This window comes from Lissotriton vulgaris, chromosome 4_1, assembly GCF_964263255.1.
Source record: "Lissotriton vulgaris chromosome 4_1, aLisVul1.2, whole genome shotgun sequence".
NCBI classification, from domain to species: domain Eukaryota; kingdom Metazoa; phylum Chordata; class Amphibia; order Caudata; family Salamandridae; genus Lissotriton; species Lissotriton vulgaris.
This window is the reverse complement of record NC_141691.1, coordinates 222,700,205-222,721,903: the sequence shown is the minus strand read 5'-3', so window position 1 is coordinate 222,721,903 and position 21,699 is coordinate 222,700,205. Positions and strand designations below refer to the sequence as shown.

The window sequence follows — 21,699 nt, the reverse complement described above, 5'->3', positions numbered from 1 at the left end:
CTTCTTACTGGTTTCAACAAGACACAGTCCAACTTTTAACTAATGGATAGATCATAAACAATATTTGTGAACATCCAACAGTAGGACAACCGTAGTCAACTGAAACCTTACAAGAAGGTGACTAATATTTACAAATGTATTACCCCAAACTTGGCAAAACAAAGGGACTTAGCAATGCCACGAAACTCTTGAAAAGCGTTAGACATAGTTTTACAAATATCTGTTTGTAAGACTAGAGTTGCACTGATATTACTGAACACTAAAAGGCAGATATAGGAGTGTAATGCCCTGCTTTAAATATCAAATTTTCTCACAAAATTATCTGACGCTTTTGTTTAACTGTGCAAAGCAAATTAAAAGTTATTATTTCAGCCAGGCTTCATACAAGAACAAAGAACAAACATAACTTTAGTGTGTGTTGCAACCAAAATGCCATGCTCTTGCCAGTTAACAGAAAAGAAATATCATATACCCCATTGCACAGACCAGCCAAACTAGATTTGTTCACCCACTCGAGTTGGTAGGAGGACTAATAAAAAAAGCATTGCAAAGGGTTTCGGAGGCTACATGCAAAATCATACTATTTAAGCCTTTCCACACATCTCAGTATTCCTTGTAATCTAAGAAGACTACTAAATTCTGAATGCATTCACAAAATATACACAGGACAATCTCAGAATCTCACCAGATCGTATTTAGAGAGACATGTCTGTCTTAAGCAAGGAACTGTTTGAGCTTTACACAAGCTAAAACAAACATTGCTAGCATCATTTACCAATTAAGCAGCAGTTCCAGGCATGGGAGGCACGGCTTAACTATTCAGATACTGGATACCAGATGCTTATAATTGACTTGGGCAACACAAAGCCAATAGTAATTTGGGTTAATGACATTTTGTAGACTGAACGGCCCTCAAACATGACCAACTGATACATATGTGTCCAAGTACACACATGCCCTACTTGCAGACATGCTGCTCAAGGTTTTCTTTTTTCTGGTAGTCTACTACTTATGTGCATACCAACATCATCACTACGGAGCCCTAAAGGCAAGGACTACTTCATTGACAATTTGTCCCAGGTATGTGGAACTCTATAATTTAATGATATAAGATTTTTGCTGAGTTTCATCGCATCTTTGTGCCTACTGTCCAACGTTAAGTAACTTGTACAAGTTAACAGAAACAGGAAATGCTAATGCTGGGAATTCATTTTTTTTTAAATCACAGGTTAGAATAAAAATGAAGAAAAGTTGTTGATCGAGAGCCATAATTTACAGTACTTGTGGAATTATGGTGTTAAAAAAAGCATTCTTAGATAAGGCATACTTTTAGTAGATTACAGGTTTTGAAAACACGATTTACTTGCAGACTATCGGACATTTTGCACAAAGATATATAAATACCAAACATCCATGCTACTTACCAGGGCAAATGGAATTATGTGGCAGGGTTGAGTAAAATATGCTGCAAGGATAGACAAATTATGGGGTACAATGTGGCATATTTTGTAATCTTATTACTTTATTATTTCGACCTTTTGTAAACATGCTAACACGGTCTGTGCATTTGTTACACCTCATTAGTACCAGTTTAACATCCAAATCTAGCAATAAGCAACAGAAAGGTGGCGAGTTGAGTTTTGCAGAGGGCCGTTCACAGCGCGGCAACACGAGTTGCTGTATTTTTAGTAACTTTTGAACCATTTGAGCTAGAAACCTTTTTATGTTAAAATCAGAAGATTATGCAGCAGATGATGGATTATGTGGCAAATGCGGCAAAGGTATATTGCGGCCAAGGTATATTTATGCAAAAATCAAAGCTGATGCACAATCTCTAAATTGCAGTGGCCCAGGTACTTAAACACCCAAATACGTTTTGCATTTGGATACAAGTGAGACTATATTGTTGCAAATCCTTCTCACTGAAACAATGGCAAAATAGTAAAATATGCATGATTTCAAATTTGTAGTTTTCGTACCGCTAGAGTCGTTTTCAGATTCACTGTCACTATTTTCAGAATTCTTTTTACGCTTCTTTTTTGAGCCTTTTCTCTTCTTTTTCTTTTTCTTCTTTTTCTTCTTTCGCTCTTCTAAAGAGACATTAAAAATGATCATGTTACTAACAAACAAATCTGACATTATCTAGTATTATTTACTTTATTTTGGCCGATGGCCATAAAAGTAATACAATTAAAATATTAACACTTTTACAAAGGAAGCACAACACAATGTCAGCTAAAAATAATATAGAAATACCATGCCTAAAATATTCTTCGAAGTATCCACTCTTGGCCTAAGGACGCAAACCAGATGTACACACACACTTGACCATAGAAAAGAGTCTAGTGTGGTAAGTCATGCCTAAAAGTACAGTGTATACATGTCACGTTGAAATGAATGAGTTTGTAAGAGCATCAGACCAGAATAATAACCTTTAACAAGCAGGTACTGTAATAAAGTGCATTACTGGACACGTACATACTATATTTAAAATCTAAAACATACAGATGTATCCATTATAAAAACCAAGGTAGCATAGATACAAAATTACAACTGAGGTTTCAGGGTTTTACCCTGTCTCACAGGATAGCCTCGCTAAATAAAGTGCATGTTCTCCGGCTTACGTTATCATTAAAAAATACACGTTCTAAAGGTAGTAATACCATGATACACAACAAGGGGGATGGGGGATTTGCATTAGGCAGAGGAGTCGTAATTAGGAATCCTATGAAATAATCAGTCATTTGACCCATGACCATATGTTAGGGACATTTGTCCTCCCAAAGCTCCCAATAGATGGCATTCCGTTTCTTATTTGTGGAGGATGGAATACTTACAGGAGACAACCAATACTCCTGCAGATTCATAGAGTATAAGGAGTGTTTTACATAGTCAAAGCAGCGTAACAAAACTGTTTTCCAGTATTTTTTGGAGACATCTCTTAGGCCCTCCCTATATTCTGCCAGCTCAGTCGCTGACCAAATCTGTAGCCAATACAAGATGGGTTTCAAATGCACTAGGGGTGCAATGGAACGTAAACCTAAATCATGTTTAAGAATATGTGGCATACTTTGGGGCAATTTAAGGGCTGTTCTTAGAAATAAAAATTCTGCCACGTCCAAGGCTTTTAGACTAACATATCACCAAAGTTCTGCTCCATATGTTGCAGCAGCTTCTGCTTTAGCCCTCCAAACCTAAAGAATAGGGGAAAATGGATGAAACATTTATTGTATTGTAATTGCATTTATATAGCGCTTTCTACAACGGAGGAGGCGTCAAAGCTCTTTTTCGTTGAGCAGCACGCTTCTCCGGAACCCAAAAAGATTAGTGGTGAATTACTAAGGTGAAATATGAAAATAATTTGAGTGGTGGATATGTTAGTCTGTTATTTGGATTGAGAAGGATAGAGGAGGTATAGAAGAGGGAATGGTTTGCATTATACAGAGCTTGCTACCCCATATGAGGTGTTGAAGCTTTTTTGGGTGAATAGCACGCGACTCCAGAACCAAACAAGCATTTACAATGCAACAGGTCTCGCATTATTAATGTTTGAGCTATTAACATTGTAAATGACAATGCCTTTTATTCATTTGTTTTTAAAACCTGCAATCGGTGCATAAACACGCACTTTGAACTTATAGTCCTTGCTTACGATGAGCAAGGCTGGCAGTAAAAGAAACTACCAGCCTTGCTTCTCATAAGCATGGGCTATAAGTACAAAGTGCTTGTTTACGCACCAATGCAAATGAATAAAAGGCATTGTCATTTACAATGCCAATAGCTCAAACTTTATTAATGCGAGACCTACTGCATTGCAAATGCTTGTTGCCCTTTGCCCAGGAATCCTTTGTACTGGAAAGTAAAACACCCTTTGCAGACTTTGCGAGGGTTTGCATGACTTTGCAGCGGTGCAACGCCTTAGTAAGTCTAGACTCAAATGGCAAGTGAAGCGCATGCAAACAAGGGTGCACGCGGGGTTTCGAATGCGTAACCTACGAGTGGTCTAAGCTTTATGTGAAAATACAGTGCTGTGCAGCACAGCTTACTCTCCTGGGATTGTTTTTACACAGAGGTTTGGAATGGGCACACATGCCAACTCATACGGTGCCACCATGTGACACACGGTATAGGCTCCTTTCACACGGTCACCGAGTGAGGAGCCGATTTCACATGAGGGACACACAATTAGCTGGACCCCCCGGCAGAGAGCAGGTTTCCAGGTAATTGTTTGGAGGTTTAGCAGTGCAGATGTACATGAGAGGTGTGAGACTCCCATCCCCCATATGGCTGGGCGTACGGGCCAGTACTGAGAGGGGTCTTTGGACAGAAAGAGGCCACAGCCAATGGAGCACAAGGGGGCAGGCGCACAGGTGGGGAGTGCTCAGGCCAAAGCTGTGGGGGTGGGGCTGATACACCTGGGGTGGTGGCACAGGCCAGGACTGTGGGAGGGGCTTAGTACAGATATGTGGCGTAAGTCACTACTGTGCCAGGAGGCGGACATGCATCGAGTAGGGTAACAGATCAGTACTTTGTGGGTGGTCTGTGGGACAGACAAGGCAGTACTGTGGGTGGGAGTGGGTGAAAGCCCATGGGATGGCGCACAGACAAGTACTGTGTGGGAAGTCTTTCAACAGATGTAGCACAGGTCAGTGCTGTGAGAGTGGAACTGGAACACACTCGAATTGGGGGGTCCAGGCCAGTACTGCGGCAGGGGGCTTTGAACATCATTGAAGGAACATGCCAACCCTGTGGGAGCTGTACTCTCGAACCCACATATAGTGTGGGCGCTGGTACTTATTGTAGGTGGGGCTGGACACACAAGGGCGGGAGCATAGGCCAGTACTGTGGGGCGGTGCTCGAACGCACATAAAGTGGGGGTACCAGTACTTATTGTAGGTGGGGCTGGACACACAGGGGGAGCGGCACAGGCCTGTGGGAGGCTGCTCCTTGGATACACATGGTGTTGGATTGAGCCGTCCCCCCTCCCTCCTCAGGCTCTGCCCCCCCCCTCTTGCAGCCTCACCAGTGCCAGCCTCACCCCTCTCTCAGAGCCGGCTGGTGCCCTAGCGCCCAGAAGCCATGAGCCGGGGGTGGGCTGTACCGGGGGCAGCCTGCTTCTTCCAGGCCCTTTGGAGGAGGGAGAACAGCAGGATCGAGTACGGGGCAGAGCAGGCCCGCCCGCCCCCAGCAGCTCCCGGGAGAGTCGGGGGGGGAGCTCCGGACCATGGTGTGCGCTCTGCGCTGTAAGTACAGGGGGGTGGAGCGACGCGGCCGGGGGAGAGGGGGAACACTGTGAGTACAGGGGGGGGAGCGAGGCAGCAGGGGGGAGGGGTGAACACTGCGAGAGAGCGTGTTTAAGTGTCTTTTGCATGCCATTCTTGATTTACATGTAACAGTTTAATTAACAGGACACATCTTTTATCTATACCAAAAAGTATTAACTAATGCCTGTGCACTTGGGATAGTGACCACGTGATCTGTACTTTAGCTTGTTCATATTTCTAGGTTAATTTAAGTGATTTTGCTACGTGAACTAATACCATTTGTCCAGCCTCTCCGTTCTTGGGTAGCAAAGATCGAATACAAGGTGTAGAAAAAGGCCGACAACTAAATCAGAAATAGCTATCTGGACTAAGCTTGGCTCGGGGCTTCTCTAGCTCGCCTATATGTAGGAGGGGTGCTTTGTTGACAGATGTGAGTCAATATTATATTTCATACTTCCATGTGCATTATGCAAGGCCATTGGAATTATGTGATTCTGAGGATTTGCCACATTTCCCAATTAATCCATCATCAGCTGCACAATCTTCAGATTTTAACAAAAAAATGTGTTTCGAGCTCAATCGGATCTAAAGTTATTAAAATATGGCAACAAGTGTTGCTGCACAGCGGAATCCCTTTGAAAAGGTTGACTGGTCATCTTTCAATTGTATATTACTACATTTGGTCTTTAAACTGGTATTAATGAGATAAAATGTTTGCCCAAACCAGGTGTTAAAAAACATAAAAACACGAAAATGTGCTGCACTATGCTGCATAATTTTCATTTTCTTCAAGCATAATTTAGCCAACCCGGTCACATAATTTGGTCCACCTCTCGCGCATAATTCAAGTGTCCCTGGAAACTACGATGGGGCCGGATTTTTCTGGAGAAAAAAAAAACTAGAAATAGGCTTGGTCCATTACCAGCAGGTGCTGCTGTTACTCAACTGTCTTTCTTTTTTTGGAGCTCTAAATGATGACGAGCTGGTCCTTTTGGAAGCCGACGTTCTCACCTGCTAATTACATACATATCTTTGCAGCAGAAACATGAACTTTCTAAGGTGTGCTAGTACTACTTCTTGGGTTTGCTGCTGGGGCTCAGATCGGCCCTGACCTCACTGCTTACATTTAGGTTTAAAGCATTTTATTAGAACACAAAGAAACATGGGGAAGGGAAATAGGAGGGCAAGTTTACATACAGTACAAAAAGCGGTATGTTGCATCAGTTCTGGAGGAAAATAGGGAGGCCGGTAGTCCCGGAGGGGAACAAGGCATATGTAATAAGGCAATAAGGCAGTGCGAATAACCCTCCAATAGTCCCCAACCCCCCCAATCAAAGCTAAGCCTGAGTAGCGTCCCGCAACACAGTGAAAACAGCCCAGTCCCTCCAAGCCCCCCGTCCCTAAAAAAATGAAAAGGAAGAAAACAATACCCCAACATCCCCGTCCATTAGCCCGCGATAAAAGCATTCACCCCAGCCACCTACCCCTAACCCCAAATCCCCTCTGATCCCACCCCTCTCAATCCGCTGGAGCCGCCGGCGGCGTCAGCCGAAGAAGGCGTAGGTACCGCGGACATGTAAGCTCGCGGAATTCCGTGGACAGCAGTGCCAAGAAAGGGTGCCAGAGCTCCTCGAACTGATCTACATTTCCAGCCACTGTAAGCGACATCTTCTCCATACCCAGTACCTGCCAGAGTCTATGTAACCAGCCAGTGATAGAGGGGGCAGTGGGTGTGCGCCAGTGTACAAGAATATTTTGAACCGCTGAGCCTAGCGCAATAGCAATCTGCCTACCCCTGCGGGACTTCAGCGGGTACATCAAATCATTGGGAAGGCCTAGCAAGACATATGCCGGGAAGCGCGGGAGTTCTACCTCGAAGTGCTTGTCCACCTCATCTAAGACCTCCTTCCAATAAGCAGACAGTATCGGGCACGCCCAGAGGATGTGCGATAGAGTGCCCTCCTGTCCGCAGCCTCGCCAGCAACCCTTGTCGGTGAGTTTGTGCATTTCGTAGAGCCTCTCCGGGGTGTAGTACCAGTAGGTAGACACCTTAGTAAAGGTCTCCGTCAGCCCAGTGTGGTACACAGAGTGCCTCGCCCGATATGCGATCCTGTCCCACTCCTTGTGGCTCAGGGTTCTGCCCAACTCCCTGTGCCAGCGCTCTCTCCCCGGGTTGTGATAATGAAACGGCGGGGGTTGGAGAAATTTATATAGATCGGTGATAAGCTTGGCGTCCGAAGTCCGGGTCACCAGCCACCGCTCGTAGGGCGTGATTTGACGGGCAGCGACGTCGCGCACTGGGGGTTGGAGAGCCCAATGGCGGACCTGCATATACCGCAGTCTGTCCCCCTCCGTCAGACCAAACTCCTGTCGGAGCTGTTGGAAAGGGAGCACGCCCTCCGGACCATAAATCTGAAAAAGCGCCCTGCAGCCCGCACTCACCCAGTGGGAAAAAGCTCCCAATTCTAGGCCCGGAGTAAAGTCCGGGTTGCCGACAATGGGTGTAAACGGTGATGGGAAAGTAGTCAGCTCGCGGAGCTCACAAACCGCATCCCACACTCGTAGTGGGACCCGGGTGACGAAGGAGGCGTAGAGATTGGCCGGGCGGTGTGCGCGCCGCAGGAATGGAACCTCTTGAAGGGTGCGACCCGCAACTGCCTGATCTTGAAAGAGCCAGTGCTTGTCCGATTCCCACCTGCTCCATTCCACCAAATACCGGAGTTGCGCCGCCTGAAAATACTTCCGGAGGTCCGGAACACCGAGACCCCCCGCCTCCGGGGCAAGCGTGGAGAGAACCCTCTTCATCCGAGGTTTACGGCCCTGCCACACGAAACGGGAGATGTCAGCCTGCGCTTGCTGTATCCAACCTACAGGGGGCTGGAGAGGTAGAGCGCGAAAAAGATACAAGATCTGAGGCAGTACCGTCATCTTCACCGCTGCGATACGGCCCAGCCACGAGAGCAGGCCCTTGCCCCATCGGCCGAGTTCCTCCTTGATCTTCCTGCTAAGGGAAGAATAGTTGGCCGTGACCATTTCCGGCAGCGTAGGCGCAAGCAGGATCCCCAGGTACGGCACCGTGGAGGAGGACCACTGCATAGGAAAGAGGCGCTGGAGGTCCCGCCTGGTGTCCGCGGAGAGTGACACATCCAGGGCAGCCGATTTAGACATGTTCATTTTGAAGCCGGCCACACGAGCAAAGGCGTCCAGTTCCTGGACGCAGGCTGGGAGCGACCGCCTGGGGTCATCCAGGGTCAGCAGGACATCGTCCGCATATAGGCTGACAATAGGAGTATACTGACCCATCTTAACCCCAATAGCGTCCGGATTGTCGCGAATCCTCTGGGCGAATGGCTCCATATAGAGGGCGAACAAGAGCGGTGAGAGGGGGCATCCCGGTCTCGTGCCACGCTCAATGGCAAAGCTACTAGAGCTGTGTCTGTTGACGCGCACTGATGCCGACGGTCTCTTATAACAATTGAAGACCATGGTGCGGAACTTCTTGCCGATCCCCAGTTTCCCGAGAACCAGCTCAAGGTACGGCCAATGAACCCTATCAAAGGCCTTCTCCGCATCGACCGACAGCAACATCCGCTCCCCCGGGACGCGTGAGGCCTTTTCTAACACGTGCGTCACCCTCTTGGTATTGTCGACTGTCTGCCTACCGGGCACAAAACCAGCCTGGTCCGCCTCCACCAGGCCCGGCAGGTGCAGTCCAAGTCTGGCCGCCAAGATCCCTGTGTAGAGTTTGAGGTCCACATTCAGAAGCGAAATGGGCCGGTATGAACCACACAGGGTCCGATCCTTCCCAGGTTTCGGGATAACCGACACCGTCGCCGAGAGAAGGTCCGGCGGGATGGCCCCCGGCTCAGAGAAGGAGTTGAACAAGCGAGCCAGGATAGGCGCCACAGTGGAGCAGAAGGTCTTGTAAAACAAGGCCGTGTAGCCATCCGGGCCCGGGGCCTTGCCGTGCTTCAACCGTGCGATAGCGGAGATGACCTCCTCCACATGGATGTCTCTCTCCAGGTGGTCCGCCTGGGCGGGCTCCAGAGACGGGAGGGTCACGGACTCCAGATAGGCCTCAGCTTCTCCCGGTGGGGAGGGTTCCGCGGCGTAGAGCGCCTCGTAAAAGCTACGGAAAGAATCCGCCACATCCGCGTCACCGGAAACCGGGACCCCATCTGCGCCCACCAGCTCCTTCACCACGTTGCGTTGCTGCGCAGCCCTGAGCCGATGGGCCAAGAGCCTGCCGCATCTGTCACCGCCTGTATAGAAGGCATGTTTCAAGCGCAACGCCGCGTATTCCGCCCGGTCCAGATCCAGTGCAGAGAGGAGTTTCCTCGCCGCTTTCAGCTGCCTCCAGACTCGAGGAGCCCCCGTTCGGCGGTGAACCTGCTCAAGTTCCCTGACTTGCGCCGTCAGTTCATCCCTCTTACATTGCCGCTCTCTGTTCTCCGCCGAGGAAATGGAAATAAATTCCCCCCTGAGGACCGCCTTCAAGGCTGCCCACTGCGTCGCTAGAGACGTGTCGGAGTTACTATTGTGGACCAGGTATTCCTGAATGACTTCCCCCACTCGCTTCACCACCGACTTCTTATGGAGGAGCGTATCCCGAAGCCGCCACATCCCTCTGGAGGGGGGGGGGCTGCCGGCCAAGTAAAAACCCCGGAAACCGGTGCGTGATCGGACAGGGACAAGACCCCGATGTCTGCCGCCGTGGCGGCCGAGCAAAGCGGCCCGCTCACCAAGAGATAGTCTAGCCGCGAATAAGTGCGGTGCGCGTGAGAGAAATATGAATAGTCCCTATCGGTGGGGTGCAACGTGCGCCAGAGGTCATGCAGATCCATCTCTGCAATCCGGTCTTGCACCGCTCGAGAAAGCTCCCCCGTCTGCGGGAAGCGTTGGGCAGACCTATCCAAGGTTGAGTCGAAGACCATATTTAGGTCTCCCCCCAAGACAACATGGCGATCGGGCGAGGCAGTGACGTCCACTAACACAGATTCCAGGAAACGATCCTGGTGGTCATTCGGGCTGTAAACGGAGCCAACCGTGAAGGCGATGCCTCCAAGCCGCATGCGATACACTAGGAGCCTCCCCTTCTGCTCGGCATACTTGTACAACACCTCGCCCCGGAAGGAGCTGGCTAAAAGAATGGCTACACCCGCAGTCTTGGTCGCCGCCGATGAGAAGAATTGGGTGGGGAACTTGGCAGAGCGCAGCCTATGCCAATCCTTGGAAAGTAAATGAGTTTCCTGCAAAAGGCAAATGTCCGCCTGCGTCCCCTCTAGTAGGGAAAGGATCGCCCTGCGCTTCACAGGGTTATTCAGACCCTTAACATTAAGGGTCACCACTTTCAAGGACGGCATCGCTCCAAGGGGGTCGAGGTGCTGTGCAGAAAGCGAGGGATCAGCGGGGGGCGCGCGGGGCAGGGGCGCAGGGAAGGCCAAAGCCGGCCTCGCATGTGTATGAACAATATCGGACGGGACCCCACCAACAATAACCCAACTCCTAAGCCCTCCCAGAACCAACCCATGGCAACTAGCCAAAACCATAAACAAAGAAAAACACCCCATTGTCTCAGTCCAGCCCGAGCGGGCGAGTCTGCAGAAAACAATCAAGTGGACGTTCAGCGCCTCACCTCCAACCGCTCCCCCCCAGCCCCAACCCAGCATCGTAGAGGCTAAGAATCTCTCCCCCCGGAGTGAAGTTAGGCCGTCATGGCCACGCCGTTGGTTTCAGGCAAGTTCCTGGCCGCCGTTCTCAGGGCCTCCGCCATATCCGCCCTGATGGTAGGGGAATCAGGGCGACTCGCAGTCGCCGGTGATTGGCGTCTCCTCGATCGTCGCCGACTCCGTCGCTCGGGGCGCCTCCACGCGGGTGTCGCGCCTTCTTCTTCCGTGGCTGTGAGTCCCAGCACCCCGCAGACGTCCTGGAGGGAGCGCAGCTGATGTAACACCCCATTCCATCGGAAGATGAGACGGAAGGGGTGACCCCAAGAGTAGGCCGTCTCATGTTCCCGCAGAAAGTCCGTAGCGATACGGAAGGACCTACGCTTCTGCAGCGTGATGGCGGACAGGTCCTGGTAGAGCGCCACGGGCCGCTCTCTGAAAGTCAAAGGCTGCTTCCTGCGGGCCTCCGTCATAATGCGCTCCTTCAGGGGGAAGTCCGGCAGGAACGCCAGAATATCAGGTGGGGGTGCCGACGACTGGCGCTGACGACCCACTCTGTGCGCCCTGTCTATGCGGATCGGAAAATCCGTGTCTTCTCCCAAAATGTCTCGAAACAGGTCCTGCAGATAGGCCACCAGGTCTGCTCCCTCATCTGCGGATGGGACGCCCCGCACCCGGATATTGTTCCGCCTGGACCTGTTCTCGAGGTCCTCAGAGTGGGCCTGGAGCTCGACACATTGCTCCCGTAGGCGTAGGACGTCCTGCTGTAGATGGACGATCTCCTCATCGCGGCGCTGGGCCGCCGTTTCCACCGTGTCAACACGTTCGCCCAGGCCCTCGACCTCTCTGCGCACTTCACGGACCTCGCTGGCCACCTCGGTTTTGAGCGTCTGGAATTCCTCTTTGAGGGAGCTGAATAAGTCCTCCATGAAGGACCTCTTGACCGGTGGCTCGCCTCCAGTGGCGTCTGCCGAGGCCCGAGAGGACCCCGGGGACGATTGTGTCCTGTCCCGCAGTTGCTGGGCCCTGCTCAGCATGTCCGGCAGAGTGCGGTCTCCTCTTCTCGCGCCTCCTCTCCCAGTCATCTTGGCCACCGCCGTGGGCAAAGCTCAGAGCGGGCCGCCGTAGATGTGCCCAGCCGCTCGTGGGTACCAGATGTGAAGGCCCCGCCGGAGACAAGGGTGATGCGTCACAGGCAACAAAATGGCGGCACAGGCCAGGGCGAGACGATCCTCGTGCCAACCAGGGCGGCGAATAGGGCCAAAGCCAGGGTCCTTCAGTAGTTCACTTGTGGGGAGGGTGGTGCCGGAGTCAGGGCGAAAGGAGGCACCCGTTCGACAAGGGCGCGGGCCAGGGTCGTCCGTTCCGGCTCCTCAGTGACAAGATGGCGGAAGGGCGGATCCCGGAAAGTCGGCCCAGGCCGACATGACCGTAGGGGACCCTCGGGCTGCAATGGGCCAGGAAAGTTCCAAACCAGTATCCCACAGTTGTACCGGCGGGAGCATCCAGGTCGGCCGCCGCTCAAACACCTCCGTCTCCTGCCTCCAGGTTCGGGATCCACATGGCATCATACACCGACATCCGTGGCAAGGGGGCAGAGCGCCAGCGCGGGTCCAGGGTCCGCTGTCCAGCGATGACTCTGGTCACGCAGGCTCCGGCCGGGAAGCCCCTATATTCCGAGGAGCGCACCGGGCCCGTTCTCTCGAGAAGACCAGCTTTCAGCACTCGGCCCAGCCGAGGCGCTCGGACAGCGCCGCAATACGCTCCGCCTCCAGGCTCCTCTCCGTGGTCCGATCCAGGCCCTTCCCGGTGGTCCGATCTTTGAATAAACTTTTCGGGCACTTCCACCAGGGCGATAGATGTCAAAATGATATCAAAATGTGCCCCAGGAACTCCGGCACAGTACTCTCGCCCGCAGAGCAGCCGCGGGGGGAGAGAGGCGCAGGAATCGGGGCTCGAGCTGAGCTGGGCCGGAGGAGCTACGGGAGGAAGCGTCCGCTCACCCCGCCATCTTGGCCACGCCCCCACTGCTTACATTTAATTTAAAATACGTAGCCAGGCGAACTTTCATCCTCGAGTCGCCATGCCTCCGTGCCTGGGAAAAGTTGAGCTAATCGAATCGGTTACCTCCTCTCGCAGTTCTTTGACTAACCTTTGGCCCGCGTCCCGGAAGGCGCCTTTCCCGGAAAGCCTTCCTTGCTGTCAACGGGAGCCTGGGGCGGAGTCTGACTCTTGTCAAGCCTGTGTCTCTGAACAGCCAGTTGGACTGGCGCAGAAACCGCCACACATCTGTTCCGTCTGTGCTTGGGTGTAAAGACAACATTCACCATACAACTCCGACACAATGACACCACCATCGGCTGTGGAGACATCTGCGTCACGAACACTTCAGGCAAAGAAAGCATCAAAGGGCTTTCCTAGAGCCCCGTAAAATTATTATTTACCATGTAGGCGTTCTGTTTCCTCTAACAAAAAGGCCAGTTTGATGGCCGCTTGAGCAGGATGGGGAGACGGATTAATGCAACAACATTAATGTACCACATGCCCCGATGACGCACATAAACACTAATTAACCCAGTGTAGAGAACACCCCAGAGCCATTTAAGCATGCCTCATATACACTAAAACCAATTCAGACTACCTCTTGCAGACACCTTGATGACCATTATGTAGGGCTAAACGAAAAGGAAAACTTTCAAAAGCGTTTCACTCTGGTTTGAATCACCGTATTTTCCTGCTTGTTAACCATAATTTTAAAATCAGCAAAATAAATACCAAACTGTAAAGCAACTTCTTAAGTGTAACTCAAACAACAAGTGGAGAAAGGACAATGGAGAAGGTAGACAATCAAAACGTGCACAATTTCAGCCTAAAAAATTACAAAGGCCCGCTGAAGTGAAAAAACAAACAAGGAAGATAGCTGCAGATTGAAATCGTACTTTCGAAGCTGCAAAGCCACAATAAATAAGCAAACAAATCCCCGGCCCTCACTTACCACATGCCGTCTACCTCCTTGGACACAGAAACGCTGGAGCACGTACACGCAAAGCAAGTCGGCCTGGAGTGCGCCTCGGAAGAGACGCCGGAGGGCAGGAGCGTGACGCCGTGAGCGTGCACGTTGGCGTTCACAGTGCTGAATCGGCTCGTGCACAGGCCAGTAGCCGCTCGTTCACAGCTCTATCTCCCTTGGCAGTTAGCACAATGACTATAGAAGTCGCGCTGGCGGGAGCGCTTCGCGCTCCAACGCCAGCTCGACCTAAAAAGGACTAATGGTAAATTAGTCTAAGGAACTATGAAATTAAATTGAGCGTGTGGACATGTTAGTCTGTTATTTGGATTGAAAAGGATAGTTGAGGGATGGAAGAGGGAATGGTTTGCATTATGCAGTGCTTGCTAACCCTGATGAGGTGTTGAAGTACTTTATATATGGGGGGTGCAGTCACCCCAGGGGCAAGTAGCTCATTGACTACTACCTACACTCCCCTAAATTCTGTATTTAGGGGTCCCCCTGACCCTAGGGATTCACATTGGTCTACCTGGCCTGGAAACAGAGGGACGACAAAGAAGAGCTGAAGACGTGAGAACAAAGATCCTGTACCGAAACTGGCACCAAATTCTGCCTGTCTGTTTGCACCGCAACAATCACAAAGACAGACTCTTCTAGAAGCTGAACAACCTCCCCAAACCCTTGGCGGACTGTCCAGGGCTTCAACACCATGCAGCATCGCCTTCGAGGTAGAGGAGCCACTCCCCTGCATCTGCAGGCACCGGCCACACTTATCCGGTACTCCGTTTTGCTGGCCACTGTCCACCCACAGAGCATCTTGCCAAGATGAGGTCACTGTGGTTCTAGAAGGTCAGCCTAGTCTCTCCAGCGAGTTTCGAGACACTAAACCCTCCGGGAGCCTTTAAGTACCAATAACCTGGGTACTAGAACATTTGCCGCAACCAAGGCTTGTTGGGTATATAGGCCGGAAACCATCAAAGCCAAAGTCAACCTGCAGACGAGGGATTCCAGGAGCAATGAGGTCTACTCTAAGAGTGGCCCTTCTGTTCTGTTTTCTTCCCCTCTCCAGGTCACCCAAGTAAAATGAGAGCCTCCAACACAAGCAACCCACCAGACAAAACACCTCTGCATCCGAGCCCCACAGCCTGAGTTCACGTAAACTGACTGTGCCCCCTTGCCCCAGAGCCCCTCAAGAGCTGTGCCGCCCGCACCCCCCACCCCACCGGGTTCTGATGGACTTGTACCCAAGTGCCCACTTATAGCCTTTCTTTTACATCTTTCCTGCCTGAGACTTTATGCGTAGCGCTCAAAAAGTTACCAACGCAAGCAGCACCTCTGCACCGGGACTCACCAGGGCAGGTAAACTCAAACTGCTGGTGGGATTTTGGACCTTGGCCCCTAAGCACCTTAAGCCCCAAAAGGCACCCTCAAAATACGCTTGCAAGTATATGTATGCAGTGTATGTTTCTCCCATAGGATAACATTATTGCATCCGAGCTCATGCCTCAAATACCAATATTTTAGGATTTTTCTATCTTACTGTAAAAATCATATCCCTGAAAGTATCTCTCTCCTAATAATCACACCCTGCATGGCCTCCAGGCATACTTATGGTTTGCTGATCATGTGATGTATACCTCGGACCTGTATTGTTGAATTGTTCACTTGAGTTCTTTCTTCTACTCTACTGTGGGCATGTGTCACAACCACACCCTACAAAACCTTTCTCGTGGAGTGATCCATCACTGCAAGGAACCAGCTGTTTTATGTTCAATGAAACTATTTGATGCTCATCACTGTGAGACTTCACGATACAGTACTGTGCTAGACGGCTTTCTTTATTATTTGTGCCCCGATTTGTGTATTCTTGTGATTAGCAAACAAAAATTTCAATAAAAAGATTTATAACAAAAAAAACTAGGAAGCCATTTCCACGGACAAGTAGATTGTAACTATTGTCTGCCACAATCACTGTATTGACTAAATACAAAAGTTGTTATTTACTCTTAACCCTTTACTTTTCCCCCTCTACCATCTTTGCTCCTTGAACGTGTTTTCTATGTTATTCTTGTGCTCTAGTAATGGATGTCTTTTTGTAATAATGTCTTTCTCCATGATATGTTTTTGCTCTAGAAAATTATGTAACTATGTAACACTATTTTGTTGTAACCACTTCCTTATGTAATGCGCTCTGACACCTTCGGGTCTAGCCAGCGCTATATAAAACTCTTCAAATTAAATAAATAATAAAATCATATAAAATTTGGTGTAATTATTCTTAATTTGTCTCAGATTTCTTTTTGAGTGTGTGTCTCATTTATTGACTTTGTGTGTACAACAAATGCTCAACACTCTCCTCTGATAAGCCTAAGCTGCTCGACCAAACTACCACAAATAGAGCCCTTGGATTATTAAAGCAAGCCACTGTAAACCAATAAGGGCCATCTGGATTTTTTGAATTGTGTACCCCTGCAGAGGTACACTACAAAGAAACCCAGCTTCCTTACAGAGCTCAAAAAGATGTTTGCAGTCGAACGGGAGGGCTAACAAGATCTGCTGAACTTGAGGTTTAAAACCGGATACCTTTAACCAGGCAGATCGCCTGAGAAGCAGGCTTGAACTGATGCCTCTAGCTGCTGTATCAGCTGCATCAAGTGCACAACATACAGTTGTGTTCAATATTAGTTTGTCCTCTGAGGCATTTTGGTATGCCTTTCTTTATACTCCTCTGGGAGATGCTGGAGAAAGTCTTCCATCTCATCTCAGCAGGCCCTATTGTAGTGTGACAAGAGACCAATGGAGTTTGCAATACTCCAATGGTTGGCTGATTGGACTGCCACTCTCTTTTTCCACAGCGTTTATCCTTTTGCGTTCTCCAATCGGTGGGGGCACCTCACCAGATGTTTGAGAGTTTGCCCATTTATGGGCTGTGGCCACCACTAGGAAGTCAGGTAAAAGCTGGCCCTTGGTATATGTAGGGTCGCCTGGAAAAGGTGTATACTTTTATCCACCTTGGTGGTAATAACCCTAGATATAACGGAGTCATTGAAAATTTCCTGTGTATGTCTGAGCAAGCCCTTGAGCACTGAAAAGAATTGGGTTGCGCATTGGGTGGATGAGAGGGTCTCAAACAGGAAGTCGTCTTCTAGCGACTCAGAGTGTGAAGTGGCACATTGTGAAAAGTGGCTGCCCTACTTATAAGGTCATGATAAGTAGTGGTGTCGTCAGGAGGGGAAGGTTTTGATGAGTAAAGAGCTGGATCTGTTTTTTCATGTGGGTCTGTATCATATGACCCTAATCATCTTGAGGTTGTATTGAAAATTGATCCCAATCACCATGATGTGCGACTCCATACGAGATCCAGAGCTATCTGGAAAGAAGTTGCCTTCATCTGCAACAGATTGGTGTGCTTTACCGCGAATTCGGGATCCTCCAAACCAAAGCGGTCCAGTGGATCATCAACATTTACACTCTTCTAGCCCTTTGATCTCTCAGTTTGTGTGTTTAGATCGACATGACGTTATATTGATATTAAATTGTCTTAGGTAACTAAATATTTTATGGTATTTTTCTCTGGCATCAGCACAGATGGGAGTAGGGCAGTCATTAACCTACCTTGATGTTTAGGTCTGGCTTGACAGTATGGTCTTGCTTGCAAATTTTAAGACGGTTGTTGCCCTATGCTTAAGTATAAAAGTACTTTTGGTAACCTGGGGACCCTACATATTGGCACTAGAGAGGCAAATGCCAAGATAATCAAAATCTAGCACTTTCTCGAACTCTCCCCTTCCAACATTGATATTCTGAAGCCTCTATGAGGGTGGACTGCCATAAATGTTGTCTTAAACACGTTAACTGCCAATCCGTGATCTAGGCAGAATATATTAAACTTAATCAAATGTGTCTCTAGGCCCTTGGGGGGTTTTGATACTAAAAGTATCATCCGCAAATTGTAGGGTGGGTATTTTGGTTACCACTAGGTACCAGGAAATCCTTATCACAGCCCAAGAGGTAATCGATGCAGTCATTTATAAACAGGAACAAAATGAGGGAAACAACGAATCCTAGCCAGACTCCTTTTTCAACCTTGATGGGGCTGGTATCTTCCACATTAGTACCCCAACTTACTTGTGCAAAAGTATCACGGTGGAGCCAAACACGCACTTTGAGTAGTGGGCGGGGAAGCCCTAGGTAACCTGAGATGCACCGACTGATCTCTAGGGACCATGCTGAATGCCAGCTTGAGGTCAACAAAAGTGGCGTGGAAGCTACCTCTTTTTATGTCTACTTCTTTCCACCTTATTAACTGAAATCTAAAAACTTGACTGAATGCTAATTTTAAGACAAAATCCAGCCTGAAACCGTGTTAACATTTTATTTTTATTGGTCCAGGTGCTGAGTTGATCTAATAAAAACGCATTATCTATTAAAAACGTAATAATGTTTTTTTGCCTAGAGTCAATAAGACTAATTAGGTAGTAGTTGGCTGGGTCGGACTTTGGACCTTTTCTTAAGTATAGGAATAAGCTCAGCTCATTTCCAAGAAGCTGGGATCTCACCTCCTGATAAGATGGCATTAAAAACACGTGTGAGGTAAGGTGCCCAAATTACTAGTTCGAACTTGGAGAGATCCGCCGGTATTCAATCTAGCCCAGGTGACTTTCCTGCCTTCTGAAATCTAATGGTTGTAGTGACTTCTGCAACTGAGAATGACTATCCATCTTTATCAATAGCTGGTTTAAAAGGAGTCTTGCAGCATACAGGGTGCAGCATGAACCCAGTAAAAATAAGGGTTCGTACTAGGCAGAGGGAAACTACTAGAAAAGGATTTAAAATGGTTCACCCAATCTAGAAAAGAATGTACGAGTCTGGCTTCATCCTATTTGTCTTGGTGCCATGTGCTATTATATGCCAGAAAGCTGCCTGGTTCCCAGAGAGGTTTGCAGACAGAACATCACTCCAAATTACTGTGTCCAAAGTTGATTTAGCTCGTTTTAATGCTGGTTTGTAGTCTACTCTAGCTTGATTTGATTTGGAAATGTATATACCACTCGAATGCCCAAGGGCGTCTAAGCGCTGCAACAGCGGAATCGGCCAATACTAAGTGAAGGAAGGATTTTGTTTAAGAAAAGCCAAGTTTTCAGCGCTTTTCTAAAGGAAAGCAGAGTTGGACAGTTTTTAATGGCTAGAGGGAGCAAGTTCCACATTTTTGCAGTGTTCAAGATAAAACTGCTTCCTCCCTAGCAAGCTTTCCTAAATTTGGGTATCTGAAGAAGTTTACTGTGTGCTGAGAATAGTGTTCTACAAGGATGGTACCATCAAAAATGTTGTTTCAGGAACTCGGGCCCTGTTCCGTGAACAGCTTTATATGCCAAGCATAGAGATTTAAACTCTGTTCTTCTTTGAACCGGGAGCCAATGAAGAGCTTTCCGGCCATGAGAAACAGACTGGTACTTAGGAATGTTCAATAGCAGTCTAGCAGCAGCAATTTGTACTCGCTGAAGTTTCAGCAAGTGCGGTTTCTGAATGCCCAAATAAAGGGCATTTTCATAGTCCCAGTCTGGACATTGCTAAGCTTGTCACTAGTATTTTTACTGCATCTGGGGAAATAAATGGTCTTACTTTCCAGATTAATTTCAGTGTTAAATGAACCTGAGAGGCGATTTTATTAATTTGGAGGTGAAAGGTGAGTCTGTCATCAAAAATCAATCAAGAGTATTTGTAAAGCGCGCTACTCACCCGCTAGGGTCTCAAGCGCTGTGGGTGGGTGGGGGGGGGGCTGCTACTGCTCGAAAAGCCAGGTCTTGAGTTGCTTCCTGAAGGAGAGATGGTCCTGGGTGAGTCGTAGGTGGGTGGGGAGGGTGTTCCAGGTCTTGGCCGCCAGGTAGGTGAAGGATCTTCCTCTGGTGGTGGTTCTGCGGATCCGAGGGACGGTGGCGATGGCGAGGCTGGCGGAGCGGAGCTGGCGGGTTGGCGTGTAGAACGTGAGGCGGTTGTTGAGGTATTCGGGGCACAAGTCGTGGAGAGCCTTGTGTGCGTCGGTGAGGGGTCTGAACGTGATCCTTTTGCTGACTGGGTGCCAGTGCAGGTCCCTCAGGTGGGCGGGCATGTGGCTGTGTCAGGGGATGTCCAAGACGAGTCGTGCTGAGGCGTTCTGGATGTGCTGGAGTCTTTTCTGTAGTTTGGCGGTGGTCCCAGCGTAGAGGGCGTTCCTGTAGTCCAGACGGCTGGTGACGAGGGTCTGGGTGACCGTTTTCCTGGCTCCAGTGGGGATCCAGCGGAAGATCTTATGGAGCATGCGGAGAGTGTTGAGTCAGGAGGAGGTAACGGCGTTAACTTGCTTGGCCATCGTGAGGGAGGAGTCAAGGATGAAGCCCAGGTTGCGTGCGTGGTCCGTGGGCTTGGGTGGGGGGCCACCAGGAGTCGTCCCAGACGGAGATGGATGGGTCGAGGATGAGGAATTCCGTCTTGTCTGAGTTCAGTTTCAGGCGGCTGAGCTTCATCCAGTCTGCGATGTCTTTCATTCCGTCCTGGAAGATGGCTCTGGCGGAGGTGGGGTCGTTAGTGAGGGAGAGGATCAGTTGGGTATCGTCGGCGTAGGAGATGATGTTGAGGTTGTGCTTGCATGCGATGGCTGCAAGGGGGCTCATGTAGACGTTGAAGAGGGTGGGGCTGAGCGAGGAGCCTTGAGGTACGCCGCAGATTATCTTGGTGGCTTCTGCGAGGAAGAGTGGGAGACGGACTCTTTGGGTTCTGTCGGAGAGGAAGGAGGTGATCCATTCCAGGGCCTTTCCTTGGATCCCGGCGTGGCGGAGTGGGTTGTCAGGGTGCGGTGGCAGACCGTGTTGAACGCAGCTGGAAGGTCGAGCAAGATGAGGGCGGCGGTTTCTCCGTTGTCCAGCAGGGCCCGGATGTCGTCGGTGGCCGCGATGAGGGTGGTCTCGGTGCTGTGGTTCGCTCGGAATCCGGACTGCGATGGGTCGAGGGAGCCGTTCATCTCCAGGAAGGCTGTCAGCTGTTTGTTGATGTTTTTCTCGATGACAATTGCAGGGAAGGGGAGGAGCGAGATGGGGCAGACGTTCTTGAGGTCTGAGGGGTCTGCGTTGGATTTCTTCAGGAGGGCGCTGATCTCTGCGTGCTTCCAGCTCTCCGGGAAGGTGGCGGATATGAAGGAGTTGTTGATGATGTCCCGAAGTTTGGGTGCGATGATGGAGTCGGCTTTGTTGAAGATGTGGTGTGAGCAGGGATCGGCTGGGGAGCCCGAGTGGATGGTGTTCATCGTGTGAGTGGTATCTTCCGTGCTGATCTGAGTCCAGGCGCACATGGTGGTGGTGGGGGGTGTAGGTTCGGTGGTGGGGGTACGTGTTCTGAGTGCCGAAGCTGTCTTGTATGTCAAAGATCTTACGGTGAAAAAAGGTAGCCAGAGAGTTGCAGAGGTCTTGAGAAGGCGTGATGTCGTTGTTGCTGGTGTTGGGGTTGGAGAGCTCTTTCACGACGTTGAAGAGTTCCTTGCTGTTGTGGGTGTTGTCCAGTCATTCTCTGAAGGATGACCTTTTGGTGGTGCGGATCAGCTGGTGGTGTTTGCGGGTGGTGTTCTTGAGGGCTGTCATGTCCGTTGACTGGTTGTGGCGCCAGGCTTTCTCGAGGTCATGGCAGGATTTCTTGGAGTCTTTGAGATCGTTGGTGAACCACGCGGCTTTCTTGCTGTTGAGGTTGCTGGGAGGGTTTTGCAGTGGAGCAAGGGTGTCGGCGCAGTCGCGTG

General features: G+C 49.7%; 1 protein-coding gene across 1 annotated transcript in view; it reads right to left on the bottom strand.

The window, feature by feature from the left end:
* Nucleotides 1-21,699, bottom strand: part of NKAP (NFKB activating protein) — a 237,436-nt gene that overhangs the window by 95,488 nt on the left and 120,249 nt on the right. Inside the window, exon 4 of the mRNA XM_086918538.1 lies at nucleotides 1,980-2,090. Within this exon, the coding sequence (XP_086774664.1) occupies nucleotides 1,980-2,090 (111 nt within the window). The remainder of the gene's footprint in view (nucleotides 1-1,979; nucleotides 2,091-21,699) is intronic.